General features: G+C 43.7%; 1 protein-coding gene across 1 annotated transcript in view; it reads left to right on the top strand.

Moving 5' to 3' along the window:
* SACK1B (scaffolding CK1 anchoring protein B) overlaps positions 1–17,996 on the top strand; it is a 95,932-nt gene that overhangs the window by 21,358 nt on the left and 56,578 nt on the right. Inside the window, exon 2 of the mRNA XM_083174714.1 lies at positions 1,966–2,441. Within this exon, the coding sequence (XP_083030840.1) occupies positions 1,986–2,441 (456 nt within the window). The 5' untranslated portion in view covers positions 1,966–1,985. The remainder of the gene's footprint in view (positions 1–1,965; positions 2,442–17,996) is intronic.

The following is a 17,996-nucleotide window of genomic DNA, read 5'->3' as shown; positions in this document are numbered from 1 at the left end:
GCTACTCCCCCTGTATAATAATAATAACAGGACCCCACAGGCTGCTCCCCCTGTATAATAATAACAGGACCCCACAGGCTGCTCCCCCTGTATATTAACAACAGGACCCCACAGATTTCCCCCTGTATAATAATAATACACCTCCTGTACCGCTATAAAAACCTGGCGAGCGCTTTCACTGCGCATGCGTCGGCTAGGGATGCCGGTGCTAGAGATGCAGCGCCATGAGGTTGTGATGTCATGGCACCGCATCCCTGGCACTGGCGTACCAAACCAGCGCATGCGCAGTGAGAGCGCTCGCTGGGTTTTTATGGTGGTATGGGGTACTGACAGGCCACCCCTAGGCACAACATTTTTGGCCGCTCCCCATTTCAACATATTTATTACACGAGTATTTGTATGTCCTGAAGGCAAGAGATGCAGTACACTTTATAAACCTTTGGACTTCACCATTATTGTTAAGACCCAGAGTGATACTCATTTCAGACAGATATATATAAAGATACCGAGCAGAGGTGCGGCACTCGGACAGTAGATTAAGCAATAATGTAAAGCAGACGCTGCTGTTGTTGAAGACAACGTTTCAGTTTTTAATTCAACTGTTTTCAAGTCATAAAAAATACATGCCACTGCCCGCTGGATGGACCCGGAGGGAGGGAGGCCAGGAGGGGGAGGAATAGATTAGGTTAGATGGGGCACTAGGTTGGAGACGGGGCATAGTTGGTTAGATGGGGCACTGGGCTGGGGGATGGTTGTTTAGATGGGGCACTGGGCTGGGGGATGGTTGGTTAGATGGGGCACTGGGCTGAGGGATGGTTGGTTAGATGGGGCACTGGGCTGGGGGATGGTTGGTTAGATGGGGGCACTGGGCTGGAGGATGGTTGGTTAGATGGGGCACTGGGCTGGGGGATGGTTGGTTAGATGGGGCAGTGGGCTGGGGGATGGTTGGTCAGATGGGGGCACTGGGCTGGGGGATGGTTGGTCAGATGGGGCAGTGGGCTGGGGACAGGGGATGGAAGTACTAACCTGGGGATCGCTTGTTTGTCCAGCTCCACACACAATCCAACTCCTCAGCTCCTGCTTGAACTTCCTCCATGATGCGCACTGGGGGAGGGGGGGAGCCATCAAGTCATCACCCCCTTGTTGGGTCTGATGATAAGTGTTGTTGCTGGTGGGGCTGGGTGCAGGGGGAGGGCGCAATGATCTGCGCCGGAATTCATGTTCAGTGACAGGGGAGGGGGAGCCACCAATCCGTTACCCCCCTCCTCCCCGCTGGTCTGAGGATCACTACTGCAACCCGGCGTGGCTGGGTCTGGCGCCGGGGGAGGGGTGAAGCGGCAATGTTCACTGCAGCAGCAGGACGGGGGACCCGGGAGCCATGTCATTTCCCGGCTGCTGGATCTCTCATGGGGACGGGGGCTGGCGGGAGCTTCCGAGGACAGTTCCCTGAGATCAGCGCTAATGTGATGGTACGGGCGCTGAGGGGGTCTCCTCTCCCGTACATTTGCCAGCAGTAGGGAAGGAGACCACAGCGTCTGCCGGGGGGAGCGACGGCAAACTTAAAAAAATTCAAGGCAGCCTGCTGTAGGTGCCGCCACCCTGTGTACTGATGCCAGCACAGCGGGGGAGCAGGCAAGTAATGTGGGGGAGCCGGCAGCAGCAGAGTGCACGGCTCCGGCGCCAGGTGACAGTCCTGCGCCCGGAGCGTGTGCTCCGCCGGCTCCGCCCTAGCTACGCCTCTGGTAACATGGCAGTTAGCAGGTGATTGGCTGGATGTTTATCTCTCCTTATCACCCTTGCATTTATCTCTTGTTAAGGCTTAATACATCTGCCCCAGTCATGCCGTTGCTTAATACATCTGCCCCACTGTATGTTACGGGTTAATACAATAACAAATGCACTGCATTACATTTTTGTGTCACAATTGGACACAATCTAATTGTACACTTTACTATGTTTTCTTAGGTTTAATTTGATTCCTCAAAATGTCAGCAATGGTGGAGACGCTGTCATTGCTTTCATCTTTGCACGATGAAGGTAAATCTGAAAACTATATAGAACCTCACTACAAAGAATGGTACCGAGTGGCCATTGATGCGCTCATAGATGGAGGCATTGCTTCATATCAGGAATTTCTTGCTAAGGAAAGAGTTTCAGAATTTCTTGCAGAAGATGAAATCAACTATATTACTAACCACATCCAAAAGCCAGCAGAGAATGTGGACAATACACAGGGTGATTTAACAGACGACAATTCATCATCTGGGACTTATTGGCCAATTGAATCTGATGTGGAGGCACCAAATCTTGATATTGGATGGCCCTATGTGACTCCAGGACATATAGGTGCTACCGACATAAATCTGTATTTTCATCCTCCAAGAGGACATGCATTCACGATTAAAGAAATGGTCAGAAAGGTGATCAAAGAAGCAAGAAAGGTAAGATTGTATGTACTTATGGTTCTGTATCAAAAGGATTCATTTCCTTGGTTATTTTAAGTCTAAATTTATTTTTTATTTGGAGGTAAAATGTACATGTGATGTATCTGCAAATACAAATACAAGATGTACTGTATAAACCAGACAACATTCCTGTTATTACTGACTACTAATTATCATGGAGGGTTCCAAAAGTGCATTGGTTACCTATATACATACAGTGGAGATACAGTAGCTGGTAAATGATAAGCAGACTATGGGGCCGATTCAGACCTGTTCGTACAGGTTCCAATTCTGTCCCGGATCTGATGGTGGGAGTGTGCGCATGAGCATAGTTGCTCGTGCGCATGTGCAAACCCCCGGAGCTAATACCTTTGACAAGTTTTTCACTCGCCGGGGGAATTCACAAATTGAGTGACATGCTGGGGTCCACCCAGCATTTCACAAAAATGGTGGGCATGCCCATGGAAATGCCGGGAGGACACCTGCGAACACACGTAGGCATGGCCCTGCCTGCTTGGGGCAGGTTGATGACCTCACATGTTGTCAGAGCACTCCCCAAATTTGTTGGGAAGCGTCCATCAGAAAAGTAAATACAGGTACAGTATAATGGGGCAGATGTATTAAGCCTGGAGAAGAGATAAACTGGAGATAAAGTGGAGATAACATTGGAAGAGATAACACACCAGCCAATCAGCTGTGTTTGAAATATGACAGTTGGGATATGATTGGCTGGTGCGTTATCTCCTTCCACTTTATCTCCAGTTTATCTCTTCACCAGGCTTAATACATCTGCCCCACTATTCATTACGAACAGAGGAAAAATCATTAGATGGCACATAACTGGTTTCTCCTCTGTGCGGGCACATGTGAGCGGATGTATAAGTGTACACATCCGCTCACATTGTAGCATGGGTATTCGGGCGACCAGGTAGGCGTGCATTCAATGGGGTGGCATTTGCCTTCTCGCTAGGCAGCGAATATATGTAGCCTAGCGAGCTGGTCTGAATTACCCCTCATGTATTTTATAGAAGCTAGTGAGCCAAGCCAAGCTGAATGTACAAGTCTAACAGGTTCCTTGTCAATTAATCAACCACATACTTGCAAGAGCCATTATATTGATTACTTCTCCTTACAGTTATGTATAATTTGCGCCTTTGAAAGATGACATCATATAAGTGGTGGGCAGTCTATCAATTCAGTTCATTAAACAATTTCTATTTACAGTACATTTACTATTTTTGTAATGTCAAGATAAAATAAAAAATGTTAGTAGGTACATTACCCTTGTTAATAGAGCTTACGATATAGAAGAGTTTTAAGGCAATGCTGGAAGTTTCACAAAGGTGCAAAGTTTAATGATAAAATCTGTGAGTTCTGCTTAAAACGGCAGTTGAGAGTTGATTGACTGGTGCGTTATCACCATCCACTTTATCTCCACTTTGTCTCTTCACCAGGTTTAATACATCTGCCCCAATGTTTCATAATGTTTATACAGGTTGAGTATCCCGTATCCGAATATCCGTTATCCGAATTATTCCGAAAACCATACATTCCAGAAAGTGAACAAAAAGCATTTTTTTTGGGCTAAAAACTTACTGGGGACATCTGTAACAGCACTAGTGAGTGAATGATATGTAACTGGCACTATATATGTACAAGACAATGATTGCTTGGCATTTATATTCAGTGCCTGAGATAGTACACAAACTTTGTATCATGTTTTGAAACCTTGTTTTATGCACAAATAAAATATATTTGTGTTTATTTCATGTGTTTGATGTATATGTACAACATAAATGCAAGATACCTCAAGATACATCATTGAAATATTAAAATATTCCGAAATACGGAATAATCCGTTATCCAAAATTCTCCTGGTCCCAAGCATTTTGGATAAGGGATACTCAACCTGTATTATGAATTAAAGTTGATAGGATCAATCATTTCGTTCTTGTGTGTGTTGTGATTGGGATAAAACTGAGAACACATTTCTGCTGACAGATTGAAGCATCGGAAGCTCTGAAAATGTTGCTTATATCAAATAAAGTCGCTTATCTTTTTGATACTGGAATGAGTTCTGTAACACCTTACAATACATGAACAGTCATATAGCATTTACCGGACATGCAAAACCACTGCTCACACAGTAATATCTAAAACTGGAACCTCAATAATGTAATTTCTCTAAACATTTCAACGTAATTTCCAAAACTTGACTAAATAAGAATAATAAGTACTGAGAGCACAAAAGTAATGGGACAAAAACAATGAGATGATTCCTTTTAGGAGACGTTTGCAAGATGAAGATAAATCAGACATGTTTCAGCAGGCTTGTGCTGTTAATATGTATTTCATATTATCACATATTGTATGCATCTGTGATGTCTGCCAACACGGTATACTGTAGTAGCAGATCTGTTTGCGCTTGTTAAATCTATAAACCAATATCACTCAAACCCTTCAAGAACCTTGTGTTTTATATTTCATTGGATTTTTTCTTTGCGTAATTAACTTTGTGAGCAATAGGGAAAAGTGCAATGTAACAGTTTTAAGGTGCATACACACTCGGCGATTTGCCCCAGGACAGCGATTTTCACAGGGGATGAACAGTTTTCCATAGCTGGAAGCTATGGAAAGACGTTCAGTCTGCTGGTAAACCAGCAAACGAATGGCGTCCGTGAAGGATGATGTACGGGAGTGCGGCGTTTCAGCTGAAATTAACTCAAATGACAAAACTGAGATGCTTTCAGCTCAAAATCGCCCATTTAATGAGTGAATATAATAAAAATATTATACGGGGCTCAATTAAGTTGTGTAAACATTTAGATGCACATTATTGGTGAAGATATAACTATTGTGGCTTTGTTCAAGTATTGTAGTACTTCCAATTTCCCTTTTTGTTACTTTTTAGCACTCTCGTGTAGTATTAGGCAGACACTGGGGATATAATGTAGATATTGTGTATTGAAGAACACAAGGCCTGATTCAAAGTTGATCACTGAGGTGCAAATTAGCAATTAATTTGATTATTGAATGACTGTATATGCGTACAGATTGTAGTGCGCATGCGCGAGCCAATATAGGGGTTTATTCTAGTTCATTCTTTCTGACAAAATCCTTCTTATATGGACAAAACCATGTGCACTGCAGGGGGCAGATGTAACATGTGCAGATAGAATTAGATTTGGGTGAGTTATTTTGTTTCTGTGCAGGGAAAATACTGACTGCTTTATTTTACACTGCAATATAGATCTCACTTTGAAGAAAAACCCCACCCAAATCTAATTCTCTCAGCACAAGTTACATCTGCCCCACCCGCAGTGCACATGGTTTTGTCCATCTAAGAAGGATTTTGTCAGAAAGAATGAACTAGAATAACCCCCATAATGACAGAAATTACAAAATGATCTTATTGCAACGCCCTCGCAATTTGACTTTCAGGAGTCGCTGTTTGAGGGTGGTAACCGGACATTTCCTGGGAGTGTCCCAAAATAAACGCAGGTGTGGCTAGGTGTTTTAACCACTTGAGTGGTATGCCCATATGCCACAGTGGGCTGTCCTGGAAATTTTCCGAGCATACTACCAATAAGGAAGTGTGCGCCAGTGGGGCTTGCAGCTGTGCACCACTGGCGCATCACCTCTCTGAGCACCCTCCACAGTGGTCGCTCTCCTCTGCCCCCCCTCCCATCCTGTCACTCCCCCTCACCTCTCCACTTCAGCAATCATACACAAGAGCTCCCCTGTCTCTTCCCCCCGCCGCCGTTAGTTGTAGTGAGCCAGCGGCAGGCTTGGGGATGTTCAGCACAGCTCAGGTGGACTCAGGACTTCGGGTGCCTGAATCCTCCCAGGCCGCCCGAACATCCCCGAGCCTGCCACCTGTTGTGAACGGTGGCTGGGGCAGCGGCAGGGCCCGGGAGCTCCGGCATATGATTACTGGAGCTGTGATGAGGGGGAGCGACGGGGGGGGGGGGGGGACTGGGGGAGTGAGGGGGTGGCCCTACGCCCTGTGGTGGGTTTTGCTGGGGCAGGGCCTGCCCTGGTAGGTTTTCCTTCCCCAGCAAAACGCACCACTCAAAGGGTTAAGGGAGGGTGTGTGACATCAGTCCCGGCCTCACTCATCCTATATCTGTCGCAGAGTTGGGGAACAGTTAGAATTACATTTGCACAGACTGGAAAAATCTATTGATGGATTAATTGCATATGGATATGCGACAGGATAGTGGATAGCAATATTTTCACAATTCATTTGCAGAGTTGCACAAGGCAGTGGCTAAATATTTGCAGCCATCAGGTCTGCAATAGACTCTAAATAAGCCTTTACTCAAACTCAGTTCTCAGTACACAGAATCACAAGTGAAAAAATGAACTTTCCGTGTGGATCTTTTAAAATGAGTGCACCTGCCGGGCGACCTGGAAAACGTGGACTGTTTAAGGTCCCGAGGGTCGAGTTTGACAATGACTGCTCTAAATCCAAGCAGGAAGTAATTTTATGCTGCCATCACTGGCTGCATTAACCCAATCATTTTCAAAATATACTGTAAGAAGAGCCTGTCACAGTATGTGTGGTAGCCATTCACAGTATATCTACAGTATATACTAATTACTAATGACACAGAATGAATAAAACAGAGTGTACAATAGCAACATTCAACACATTTTATCCATCTCCATTTATGTTTACCATTAGTCCAAATCCGAAAGCATTACAGAACATGCAACATAATATCTATTAAGGAAAGAATTCTATATAGTGTTTATTATAGTTTGCTTTTATTTCCACATAAGGGTAATGTATAATTACAATATAATGTAAGAATCATGAGCATTAGAAATATGCATTCAACTTTATGTTTGAGGTTTTAGTTTACAAAAAACAGCATGAGAAAGTAAAAGTAATCTAGAAAAGTGTAAACAAGTGTAATGTGTAAATAAGGTAATGATGGTAATTGCTGAAAGTATTGCAATACATGTACATAAAATAATAATAGGATTCCTTGGATTCCATAAATAGTGTTTTAATGAAAAAGATCAGTCTGTTGGTGTTACCCATAATACCCAGTCAGATTCTATTATTTCTCTATTGCATCCTAGAAAATGATAGGCAAAATCTGATTGGTTGGTAGAGGAAAACCAATCTCCATTTACCAGTATGTACACTATGTTTAGCAATACTGGCAATAAGGTCTGTTAGCTAGATTACAAACCTACAAGTGTGCTTCACCTTAATTACTTAATTAATTAAAATAAATAAAAACAATAATAAATTAAAAATAAAATTAAGTTAAAAAATAATTTTATTTACTTGAAATCAACTGAACTATCCTGAGATAGTGATAACTAGAGAGGCATTGCAGAGGTGCATGTACTGGTAAACTACTTGCACAGGTGCAATCCCCATGTCAGTCACTCGTTCATTAGTATGAGTTTCATATGATATGAGGGAGGATAAAACAAACTATAGCACAGGAGATAAAAGAAAAAGGGCCAAATAATTTAGTAGGCAATAATTGGGTACCCCACCAGGCTCTGCGTTATTTGACCTAGGGCCAGATGTACTAAGCTTGAAAAGTGATAAAATGGAGAGTGATAAACCACCAGCTCCTACCTGCCATGTCACAGGCTGAGTTTGAAAAATTACAGGTAGGAGCTGATTGGCTGGTGGTTGATCACTCTCTATTTATCACTTTTCAAGGCTTAGTACATCTCACCCCAAGTCTCAAATAATGCTACCAGCAGAGTGGGCAACTGACGGAAGGCAATGTTCTAGCAGACAAACACACGGACTTCACAACTTCTCTGCAGCTGTGCATTATACTCAGTGGTTGCTGATTGGTCAGCACAGGGGGACCCCCAACCTGGTGACTTGAGAGAAGAGTAACCTCCTGGGAGTAAACCCCCCTCAGGCACCCATTGGTGGCAACTCAAATGAGCAGTCTCTGGAGAAATCAAGAACAAGATCATAATGGTGATGATCGCAATGTTTCGATGTTTGAAAAAATTATATTTTGCAAAATGTTAATTTAGTTTTTTTAATAAAATCGTTTTGGACACATTTTATATATGTTTTTGACATAATTCAGACATTTAAAAAAAAAAATTGAGCGTTTTTGTCAAATAAAATTGCCAGTTAAGAGATTAACAGGTCTGATGACTAAGCACTGAGTAAATGAGAAAATGCTAATGCGTATCATTTCTACACTCAGCAAACTCAGAGGTGAATCATTAACTGCACAAGCAAATTAAAGCCTTAAACAATTATTATGCATTTGAACATCTTAATTAGTGATTAGAAATGTCTCACCAATATAATTGTTTTTAGAAATATTATGCAGGAAATCATAAAAAGAAATCTAAAATATAAGTGACATAATTAAATTGTGTGAACTGAGAGCAGAGTCTTGCTGTCCTCCTGCTGTCACGTGCACTTTGGTGTTGGAAGCAATTGCGATCACTGTCTGGCAGCAAATCACTATGTTCCAGCTTGCATTCAAAACATGTGATTGGAATGCTTTGTTTCTTCTCAGTTGTTCTATTTACATCCAGTCATTGCATAAGTGACCCAAGGGTCACTAGCCTGTTCCTGTCTGCAAAAGTGTCTCAGCATCATCTTCTGGGTGACATTTAATAGGATGCGATTTTTAGTAACATTTTGAAACCTTATCGCACTTTTTAAAATCAAATTTTTTTGCCACAAATTCACATATTTAATGAGATGCGTAATCTGTGCAAAAAAGTGTGATTAATTGCGATAATGTACGATTTTTAGTCATCAAAATTTGCAATTTTTAGGCATAAAAATGTGCGAATTTGAGGAAATGTGCGAATTTGTGCTAAAAAAATAAATAAAAAAATGGCGTGAGGTCCCCCCTCCTGAGCATAACCAGCCCCGGGCTCATTGAGCAGGACCTGGTTCCAAAAATACTGGGGAAAAATAGCGTAGGGGTCCCCTGTATTTCTGAAACCAGCCCCGGACTCTTGCACCGGTCCTGGTTCCAAAATACGGGGGGGGGCAAAAAATCTGTGGTCCCACATATTTTGAAAACAGCACCGGGCTCCAACAGCCCGCGGTGTCATGGCACAGCCGGGGGACACTTTTTATACAAGGTCCCCCGACCGAAACATGAGCACTGTGGCTGGTCAGTCTTTAACAGGGTACCTGGAGGAGTGGGGACCCCCCCAATAAAGGGGCCGGACCTGGAAACAGGATCGGCCCAATGAACTGGTTTTGCAGAGTAAATGATTGCCGCTTTATAAAAAACTGGAGATTTCTCACCAAATCTCTCACTTTCTGAATCTCTCATCCTATTAAATCTCACCCATAGAGTTGTATATGCCTTTCAAAATCTATGAAATTCTTAGAAAATATGAAGTCTCATTGTTGTTAAATCTTGTTTTATGAGTGTGAAAATTAGCACATAATCTCTGTACTTACGCTAAAAAAATCAAATGTAAGAAATTGGTACACTTGTCTTTAATGCATAAATATGCTTAATGAAACAAACTACTTTTCAAAAATATGTTAAACATATTGTGAACGTATATAGGCCTGACTGAGTTTAGATCTGAGCCAGTGACTTGGTATATCAACAATACAATATGTAAAAATCATTATCTCTCTAAGAAAGATTAATGCCTCTGTATCACTACAAGTAAAACTCTTGGTAATACTACACACAGTTACAGTAGAATTATACATTTATGTAATGATGGTTGTCTTGTAGCCTCTTGCTAAAGGCGGCACAACTTCAGCAACTAAAATAAATTTAAAACAAGCTTTTCATACGTATATCAATACTGCAACTTACGTGACCTGCACACAGTATGTAAAAATAAGAAGCTAGAAGAGGCAAGATTGTTGCCATATTTATAATTGGTTTTCCATGTTTTGTTGCGGCCTAACTCTAACAATCACATTTATTAAATTCCTTCTGACTGGCCACATTAATGTGAACATGATTAGGAGAGCAGAGTTGAATAAATTCTGTACATATGCACACAGGTTCTATTCACAGCAAACAAAGGAACTAGGGGCATGCCAGCAGCTCATAGAACGCTGGCCATGCTCCCATATGGAAGGATAACTACTTGCCGCTTTCCTCCAAAGCCAGGTCCATATTACAGAGGCCACACACCTTTTCCATAGGTCAAGATGCTGGGAGGTATGCTATCGCATATTGTTAAGGTCCAACATCCCATAAATTACCCCCCCCCCCTCCCCACACACACACACACACATTTTTGCCTTTCGGACAAAATAAGGTCCTGATGCAGAGAAGCACGCTATTCAATTCACAACTGCAATTTTTCTCAGTATACTTAAGGAAACAGAGCCGGCCTTAGGCATAGGCAAACTAGGCAATTGCATAGGGCATTTGGAATGCCTAGGGGCATCAGCAGCTTCTGCTGATTAAAATGATATGCAGCATACCTATATTCTGTGTGTGAGTGAGGCTGTATCTGCATATGAAATAGTGTATTCCTCGAAATCACTGTAACATAGCATTCCATATGCAGGTACAGACACAGTCGTACACAGAATATAGGCATGCCGCATATCATTTTAATCATTGGAAGCTCCTTGAGTTTGTTGGTTACATAACAATGCAAATATAAGATGAATTTTCAGCAAAAAAGGCACCCAACGTTAGCAGAACTGGCCAGGAGCTGCATGGCCTATTGAGTAAAGATGTATGAGGAAACATCTGTATCCATAGGCGTGCTCACGGGGGGTGCCAGGGGTGCACAGGCACCTCCTAATGATCGGGCACCCCCGCGCACCCGCACGATTGCAGCCAGATAGACCCCGTGGCTGCTTGGAGGAGCAAGCACCAGCGGGGTCTGCGGTGGGCGCCGACGCCTGTGCAGGACAGGCTGTGTATTTACTTATCGCGCTGCGCTCTGCTCTGGGTCCCGGGAGTCCTGCTGATTGACAGCACCATAAAGGTTGCAGGCGCCGTATAGGACAGGACAGCTGAGCGACGGCTCAGCTGTCCAATCACATCTGACACAGCAGCCTGCGGCTCAGTGATTGGCTGAGCACGCAGGCTGCAGAGAGAAGGAAGGAGGCGTGGCCGTGGACCTGCACAGACTGTCTGCCTCACCAAACATCTACATAAGTGAAAGTAAGGCAGGCAGCACATTTACAAGTACAGTAAGAGTTTGTGTGTATATATATATATATATATATATATATATATGTATATACTCACACACATACTGTACTTACATATATATAACCCCCCCTTGCTCTTCCCAGCCTTTCCTTCCTTTTCCCCCCCAACTCTTCCCTCTGTCTATGCTGCCCCTCCATCCGTTAGTCTGTCCCCCAATATGGTATTTTGTCCCCATCTGTCTATTACCCCCCCATCCATCCATCTGTGCTCGCCCCTCCCCTGGTCCATCTGTCTATCTATATTGTTCTATCTGTCCATCTTTGCCCCCGTCTGTCCTGTTTTATATAATATGTAATGGGCATTACGGTGTGTGTGTCATAATGTGTAATGGGCATCACATGTGTCAAATAATGTGTAATAATGTGTAATGGGCACGAGGGTGTGTGGCATAATGTGTAATGGGCAACACGGTGTGTGGCTTAATGTGTAATGGGCATGATGGTCTGAGACGTAATGGGCATCATGATGTGAGGCACAACATCTAATGGATATCACGGTGTGAGGCGCACTTGTAATGGGTATCACGGTGTGAGGCGCAACATGTAATGGGCATTATGGTGTGTGGCATAACGTGTAATGGGCATCACTTGTGTCAAATAATGTGTAATAATGTGTAATGGGCATCACGGTGTGTGGCATAATGTGTAATGGGCATCACGGTCTGAGACGTAATGGGCTTAACCGTGTGAGGCACAACATATAATGGGCATTATGGCATGTGGTATACTATGCAATGTCTGTGTGACGTGTAATAGGCATTACGGTGAAAATTTTCGGCGCGCGCACTGTCCCTATGGTCCCTTTTTTACAAAAATTTGTCAAGCCCTGGCATGTGGAATGGACATTACTGTGTGATGGGCATTATGGTGTGTGGCATTATGTGGAATAAGCATTATGTTGGATGGCATTATGTAGAATGGGCATTACTGTGCAATGCATTATATGTAATGGGCATTACTGTGTGTGGCATTATGTGTAATGGGCATTACAGTGTAAATTTTTGTAGCGCACCTTCGGCGCGCACTGTCCCTGTTTTTAGTATTCTGAAGTGCATATACATAACTAAGTCACCTATTTAGTTTGCATTGATGCCCATAGGCGGTGATGGACACGCCCAATAGATGTGATGGACACCCCCCCCCCATGGTGCACCCTCTAATAAAATGGGCTGCGCACGCCTATGTCTGTATCCAAGCAGAGGCAGAGGTCCCAGTGTTAGCAGCTGTGCGAGTGCTGTCTGCGGGTGGGTTGGTTGTGCAATAGTGTTCGGCATATGTGTAAGGGGGATTATATGTGTCATGTATAAATGCATTAATAATGTGCGACATATGTGTAACATGCATTATGTGTGTCATGTGTATAAGGGCATTAATAATGTGCAACATATGTGTAATGGGCATTATGTGTGTCATGTGTATTAGGGCATTACTAATGTGCAACATACAGTATGTTTAAGGGGCATTATGTGTATCATTATGTGTATGAAGGGCATTAAAAAAAAGGTTGGCATAATGTATAAGGGGCATTATGGTTATAAGGACATTAATAATGTGTGTCATGTGTAAGGGGCATTACTGTGTGGTATTATCAGGGGTGCCGAGGGAAAGGGGTAGGGGGTACAAATTACACAGGCCATAGTCTGATGGAAGGGCCCAGTGGGGGACCCGGGCCCCCTCCCCTTAAGTGACAGCAGCAGCAGCAGCTGCAGCTCTTCTCCTCTGCCCAGCTCACACTGCTTTGTGCTGGGTTACAGTGTGGCCATGGAGGTGCTTAACCCCTTTCCGAAATTTGACGTATATATACGTCATGGCCGGGATGTACTTCCCGACACATGACGTATATATACGTCATGACTTTAAACTGTCACCGCGTCTATAGACGCGGTGACAGTTTAAACATGTCTGCTGTCCCTGACAGCAGACATGTCCCTGCATGCCCAGGGGGGGCGGCGATGCCTCCCCCCCGTCGGCGATCGCTGTGATTGGCTGTTCAATGTAAACAGCCAGTCGCAGCGTTTTCCTGTGTTACCGGCGAATCAGACGCTCGGTAACACAGGGATCAATCACCGCCGGGTGGGAGGGGGAGTGAGGGGGTCACCGGTGATGACCACACCTCACCCCACCTGCCCCCAAGGCTGTGATTGGTCCGTCGGACCGACGGACCAATCACAGCCATGGCGCGTGATTTAAACTAATGCTGACTGCGCTGCAGACGCCATTTCGGTCTGGAATTGCATGCAGAGCGGTCACCGTGCCAATCTGTCGTGATATACTGACCTGATCCTTGCCTGATACTTACCTGATCACCGCTGGTAGCGTGCTGCCAGCAGCTGGATGCTTCCTGGATCTTGTGACTTCCTGTGTGCTGCTGCTGCAGTGTCATAGAGTCACAGATAGTGAGAGATAGTGAGAGATAGTAAGAGATAATGACAGAGAGTGATAGAGAGTGCTATATTTTGTGTCTGCTGCCCCCCCTTTTGTGCTGATCAGTATATCTGTGCTGATCAGCAACTTTTTGGGGGTGCAGGGTTTTTTTTTTTTATATATATATACCTGTCAGTTGCACCAAAGGTTGTGCTGCCTGTGCAACTGACTGCTGCCCCCCCTGCTGCCCCCCCTTTTGTGCTGATCAGTATAAACTAAGTGATCAGCACCTTTTTTGGGGTCCAGGTTTTTTTTTTATATATACCCTGTCAGGTTGCACCCACAGTTGTGTGCCTGCTGCCCCTCACTGCTAATCAGTGTTGCATCACTGCATCACTGATCTGCATTTTTTTTTTTTTTTGGAGAGTGCAGTGGGGTTTTGTTTTTACACCCACGTTGCTTTTGTGGGTGTCCTGTGGCCGCTGAGCGCTGATCAGTGACATACATCACTGAACAGCATTTTTGGCACAGGGTTGATATAATTTTTTTTCTGCAGTTTTTTTAAATTGTTTTTTTTTTTGGAGAGTGCTGTGGTTTATTTTTTTTTTATTGTTTTTACACCCACGTTGCTTTTGTGGGTGTCCTGTGGCCGCTGAGCACTGATCAGTGACGTACATCACAGAACAGCATTTTTGGCACAGGGTTGATATAATGTTTTTTCTGCAGTTTTTTTAAATTGTTTTTTTTTTTTGGAGAGTGCTGTGGTTTATTTTTTTTAAATTGTTTTTACACCCACGTTGCTTTTGTGGGTGTCCTGTGGCCGCTGAGCGCTGATCAGTGACGTACATCACTGATCAGCATTTTCGGCACAGGGTTGATCTAAATTTTTTTTTTTTTTATTGGGATCAAATTCCTGTATAAAGTATTTTTTTTTTCTGCACTACATACACACTACACACTACATACCCCCGTGTTGAAATAAAGTTTGTACCCCCCCTACACTATACACGTGTTGAAACATTACAACATAAAAACACAAAAATAAAACACAAAAATAAAAACACAAAAATAAAAATGGCAGAAACACAAAAATAAAAATGGCATCCCAAATGTCATCCCAAATGTCATCCCAGTCATCCAGAAGAATGTATTCAGCGGAGGAGGCATATGCCATGCTTGCCTCTGACTCTGACACAGCCAGTGATGCAAGTGGGGAATTTGAAGGATTCGTCTTAACCTCATCTTCCTCCTCTAGTGATGAGGGACCCCCTCAAAGACGCCCCCGTAGAGCAGCTGAGACCCCCCCCCAAATGATTGATCCCGTATGGACCCCACCACCAGACAATTTAGAGCCACAGATTCCTGAGTTTTTGGCCATCCCAGGAATCCAATTTGATTCAACAGGTCTCAGAGAAATTGACTTTTTCAAATTATTTTTCTCTGATGATTTTATAAATTTAATGGTGGACCAAAGTAATTTATATGCCCAGCAGTTTATTGCTCAAAACCCCACGTCATCATTTGCTAGGTGGACCCCTGTAGATGCAGTAGAGATGATGACGTTTTGGGGTCTGGTGTTACATATGGGCATAGTAAAAAAAGCCAGAAATTAGGCAATATTGGAGTACAGATGTTCTGTACAGCACCCCATTTTACCGTATGGCCATGACTCGGACTCGTTTTGAGACAATCCTTAAATTTTTACATTACACCGATAATGCACAGTGCCCACCCAGAGATGATCCCACCTTTGACCGGCTATTCAAAGTCAGGCCGGTCATTGATCATTTCAGTGCCAAATTTGCAGAGTTGTACATCCCTGAAAAATGTATTTGTATCGACGAGTCCCTTATACATTTTAAAGGAAGGGTTAAATTCTGCCAGTACCTTCCCAGTAAGAGGGCAAGGTATGGCATAAAAATGTATAAACTGTGTGAAAGCACCTCAGGGTACACCCACAGGTTTAGGGTATATGAAGGGAAGGATTCAAGAATTGAACCGCCAGAATGCCCCCCCTCCCTCGTAGGTGTTAGTGGAAAAATTGTCTGGGATTTAGTGCACCCCTTCCTGGATAAAGGTTATCACCTCTATGTGGATAACTTTTACACTAGCATCCCCCTGTTTAAGGCCCTTGGTTTAAGAGGTACAGCAGCTTGCGGTACTGTGCGCAAGAACCAAAGAGGCCTCCCAAAAACGCACATTGCCCAAGTACTGAGAAGGGGTGAAAGCAGGGGAATATGCACTGAAAATATGTTGTTGGTCAAATATAAGGACAAGAGGGATGTCCTTATACTGACAACAATTCACGGAGACAGTACCACCTCCGTCCCTGTACGAGGTACCAGTACCCACACCTCAAAACCTAATTGTATCCTAGATTACAATAAGTACATGGGCGGAGTGGATCTTTCAGATCAGGTACTGAAGCCGTACAGTGCCCTGCGGAAAACAAAAATCTGGTACAAGAAGCTGGCCGTGTATATCATCCAGATGGCACTGTATAACGCTTACGTGCTATTCCGTTCTACCAGCCAGAGGGGGACATTTATGCACTTTCAAGAGGATGTCATAAAGGGCCTAATATTTGGGAACCAGCAGGCAGAGGGCCCCAGTACTTCTAGTACTGGCCCCCGTTTTGTACCAGGGCAGCATTTTCCTAACGAAATCCCCTCCACTGCAAAAAAGGGCAGGACACAAAAAAGGTGCAAAGTTTGCTATAAAAAGGGAATAAGAAAGGATACTATTTTCCACTGTGAAACTTGCCCCGACAAACCCGGCCTATGTATAAAGGAGTGTTTTAAAATATACCACACATCTATGGATTATTAGGTTCATCATTTCACCGTGCTTCGGGGGTCTTGCTAATGCCACATAGCACCCACCATTCATTCCACCAGAATCTGAGCTGCAAAATCCAAAAATCACTCCTTCCCTTCTGAGTCCTGCCATGCACCCAACTGGTATTTTTTGGTCACATATGAGGCATTGCCATACTCGGGAGAAATTGGGGCACAGATTTTGGGGTGCTTTTTCTCCTTCATACCTTCTGAAAATGAAAAATTTTGAGCCAGAACTGCATTTTTGTGTAAAAAAATGTAATTTTTAATTTGCACAGCCCAGTTGTATCAAAATTGGTGAAACCCCTGGGGGTTTGAAATGTACACTATACCCCTAGATGAATTCCCTGAGGGGTGTAGTTTGCAAAATGGGGTCACTTGTGGGGGGGTTCCACTGTATTGGTGCTTTGGGGGTCTTGCTAATGCGACATAGCACCCACCAACATGCCACCAGAATCTGTGCTGCAAAATCCAAATATCACTCCTTCCCTTCTGAGTCCTGCCATTTTTTGGTCACACATGAGGCATTGCCGTACTCGGGAGAAATTGGGGCACAGATTTTGGGGTGCTTTGTCTCCTTCATTCCTTGTGAAAATGAAAAATTTTGAGCCAGAACTGCATTTTTTGTGTAAAAAATTTAATTTTTCATTTTCACTGCCCAGTTGTACCACAATTGGTGAAACCCCTGGGGGTTTGAAATGTACACTATAGCCCTAGATGAATTCCCTGAGGGGTGTAGTTTGCAAAATGGTGTCACTTGTGGGGGGGTTCCACTGTATTGGTGCTTCGGGGGTCTTGCTAATGCGACATAGCACCCACCAACATTCCACCAGAATCTGTGCTGCAAAATCCAAATATCACTCCTTCCCTTCTGAGTCCTGCCATGCACCCAAATGGTATTTTTTGGTCACATGTGAGGCATTGCCGTACTCGGGAGAAATTGGGGCACAGATTTAGGGGTGCTTTTTCTCCTTCATACCTTATGAAAATGAAAAATTTTGAGCCAGAACTGCATTTTTGTGTAAAAAAATGTAATTTTTCATTTGCACAGCCCAGTTGTATCAAAATTGGTGAAACCCCTTGGGGTTTGAAATGTACACTATACCCCTAGATGAATTCCCTGAGGGGTGTAGTTTGCAAAATGGGGTCACTTGTGGGGGGGTTCCACTGTATTGGTGC

The sequence above is a fragment of the Crinia signifera genome, chromosome 3 (genome assembly GCF_055691185.1).
Source record: "Crinia signifera chromosome 3, ASM5569118v1, whole genome shotgun sequence".
NCBI classification, from domain to species: Eukaryota; Metazoa; Chordata; class Amphibia; order Anura; family Myobatrachidae; genus Crinia; species Crinia signifera.
This window is presented reverse-complemented; position numbering and strand designations above follow the sequence as displayed.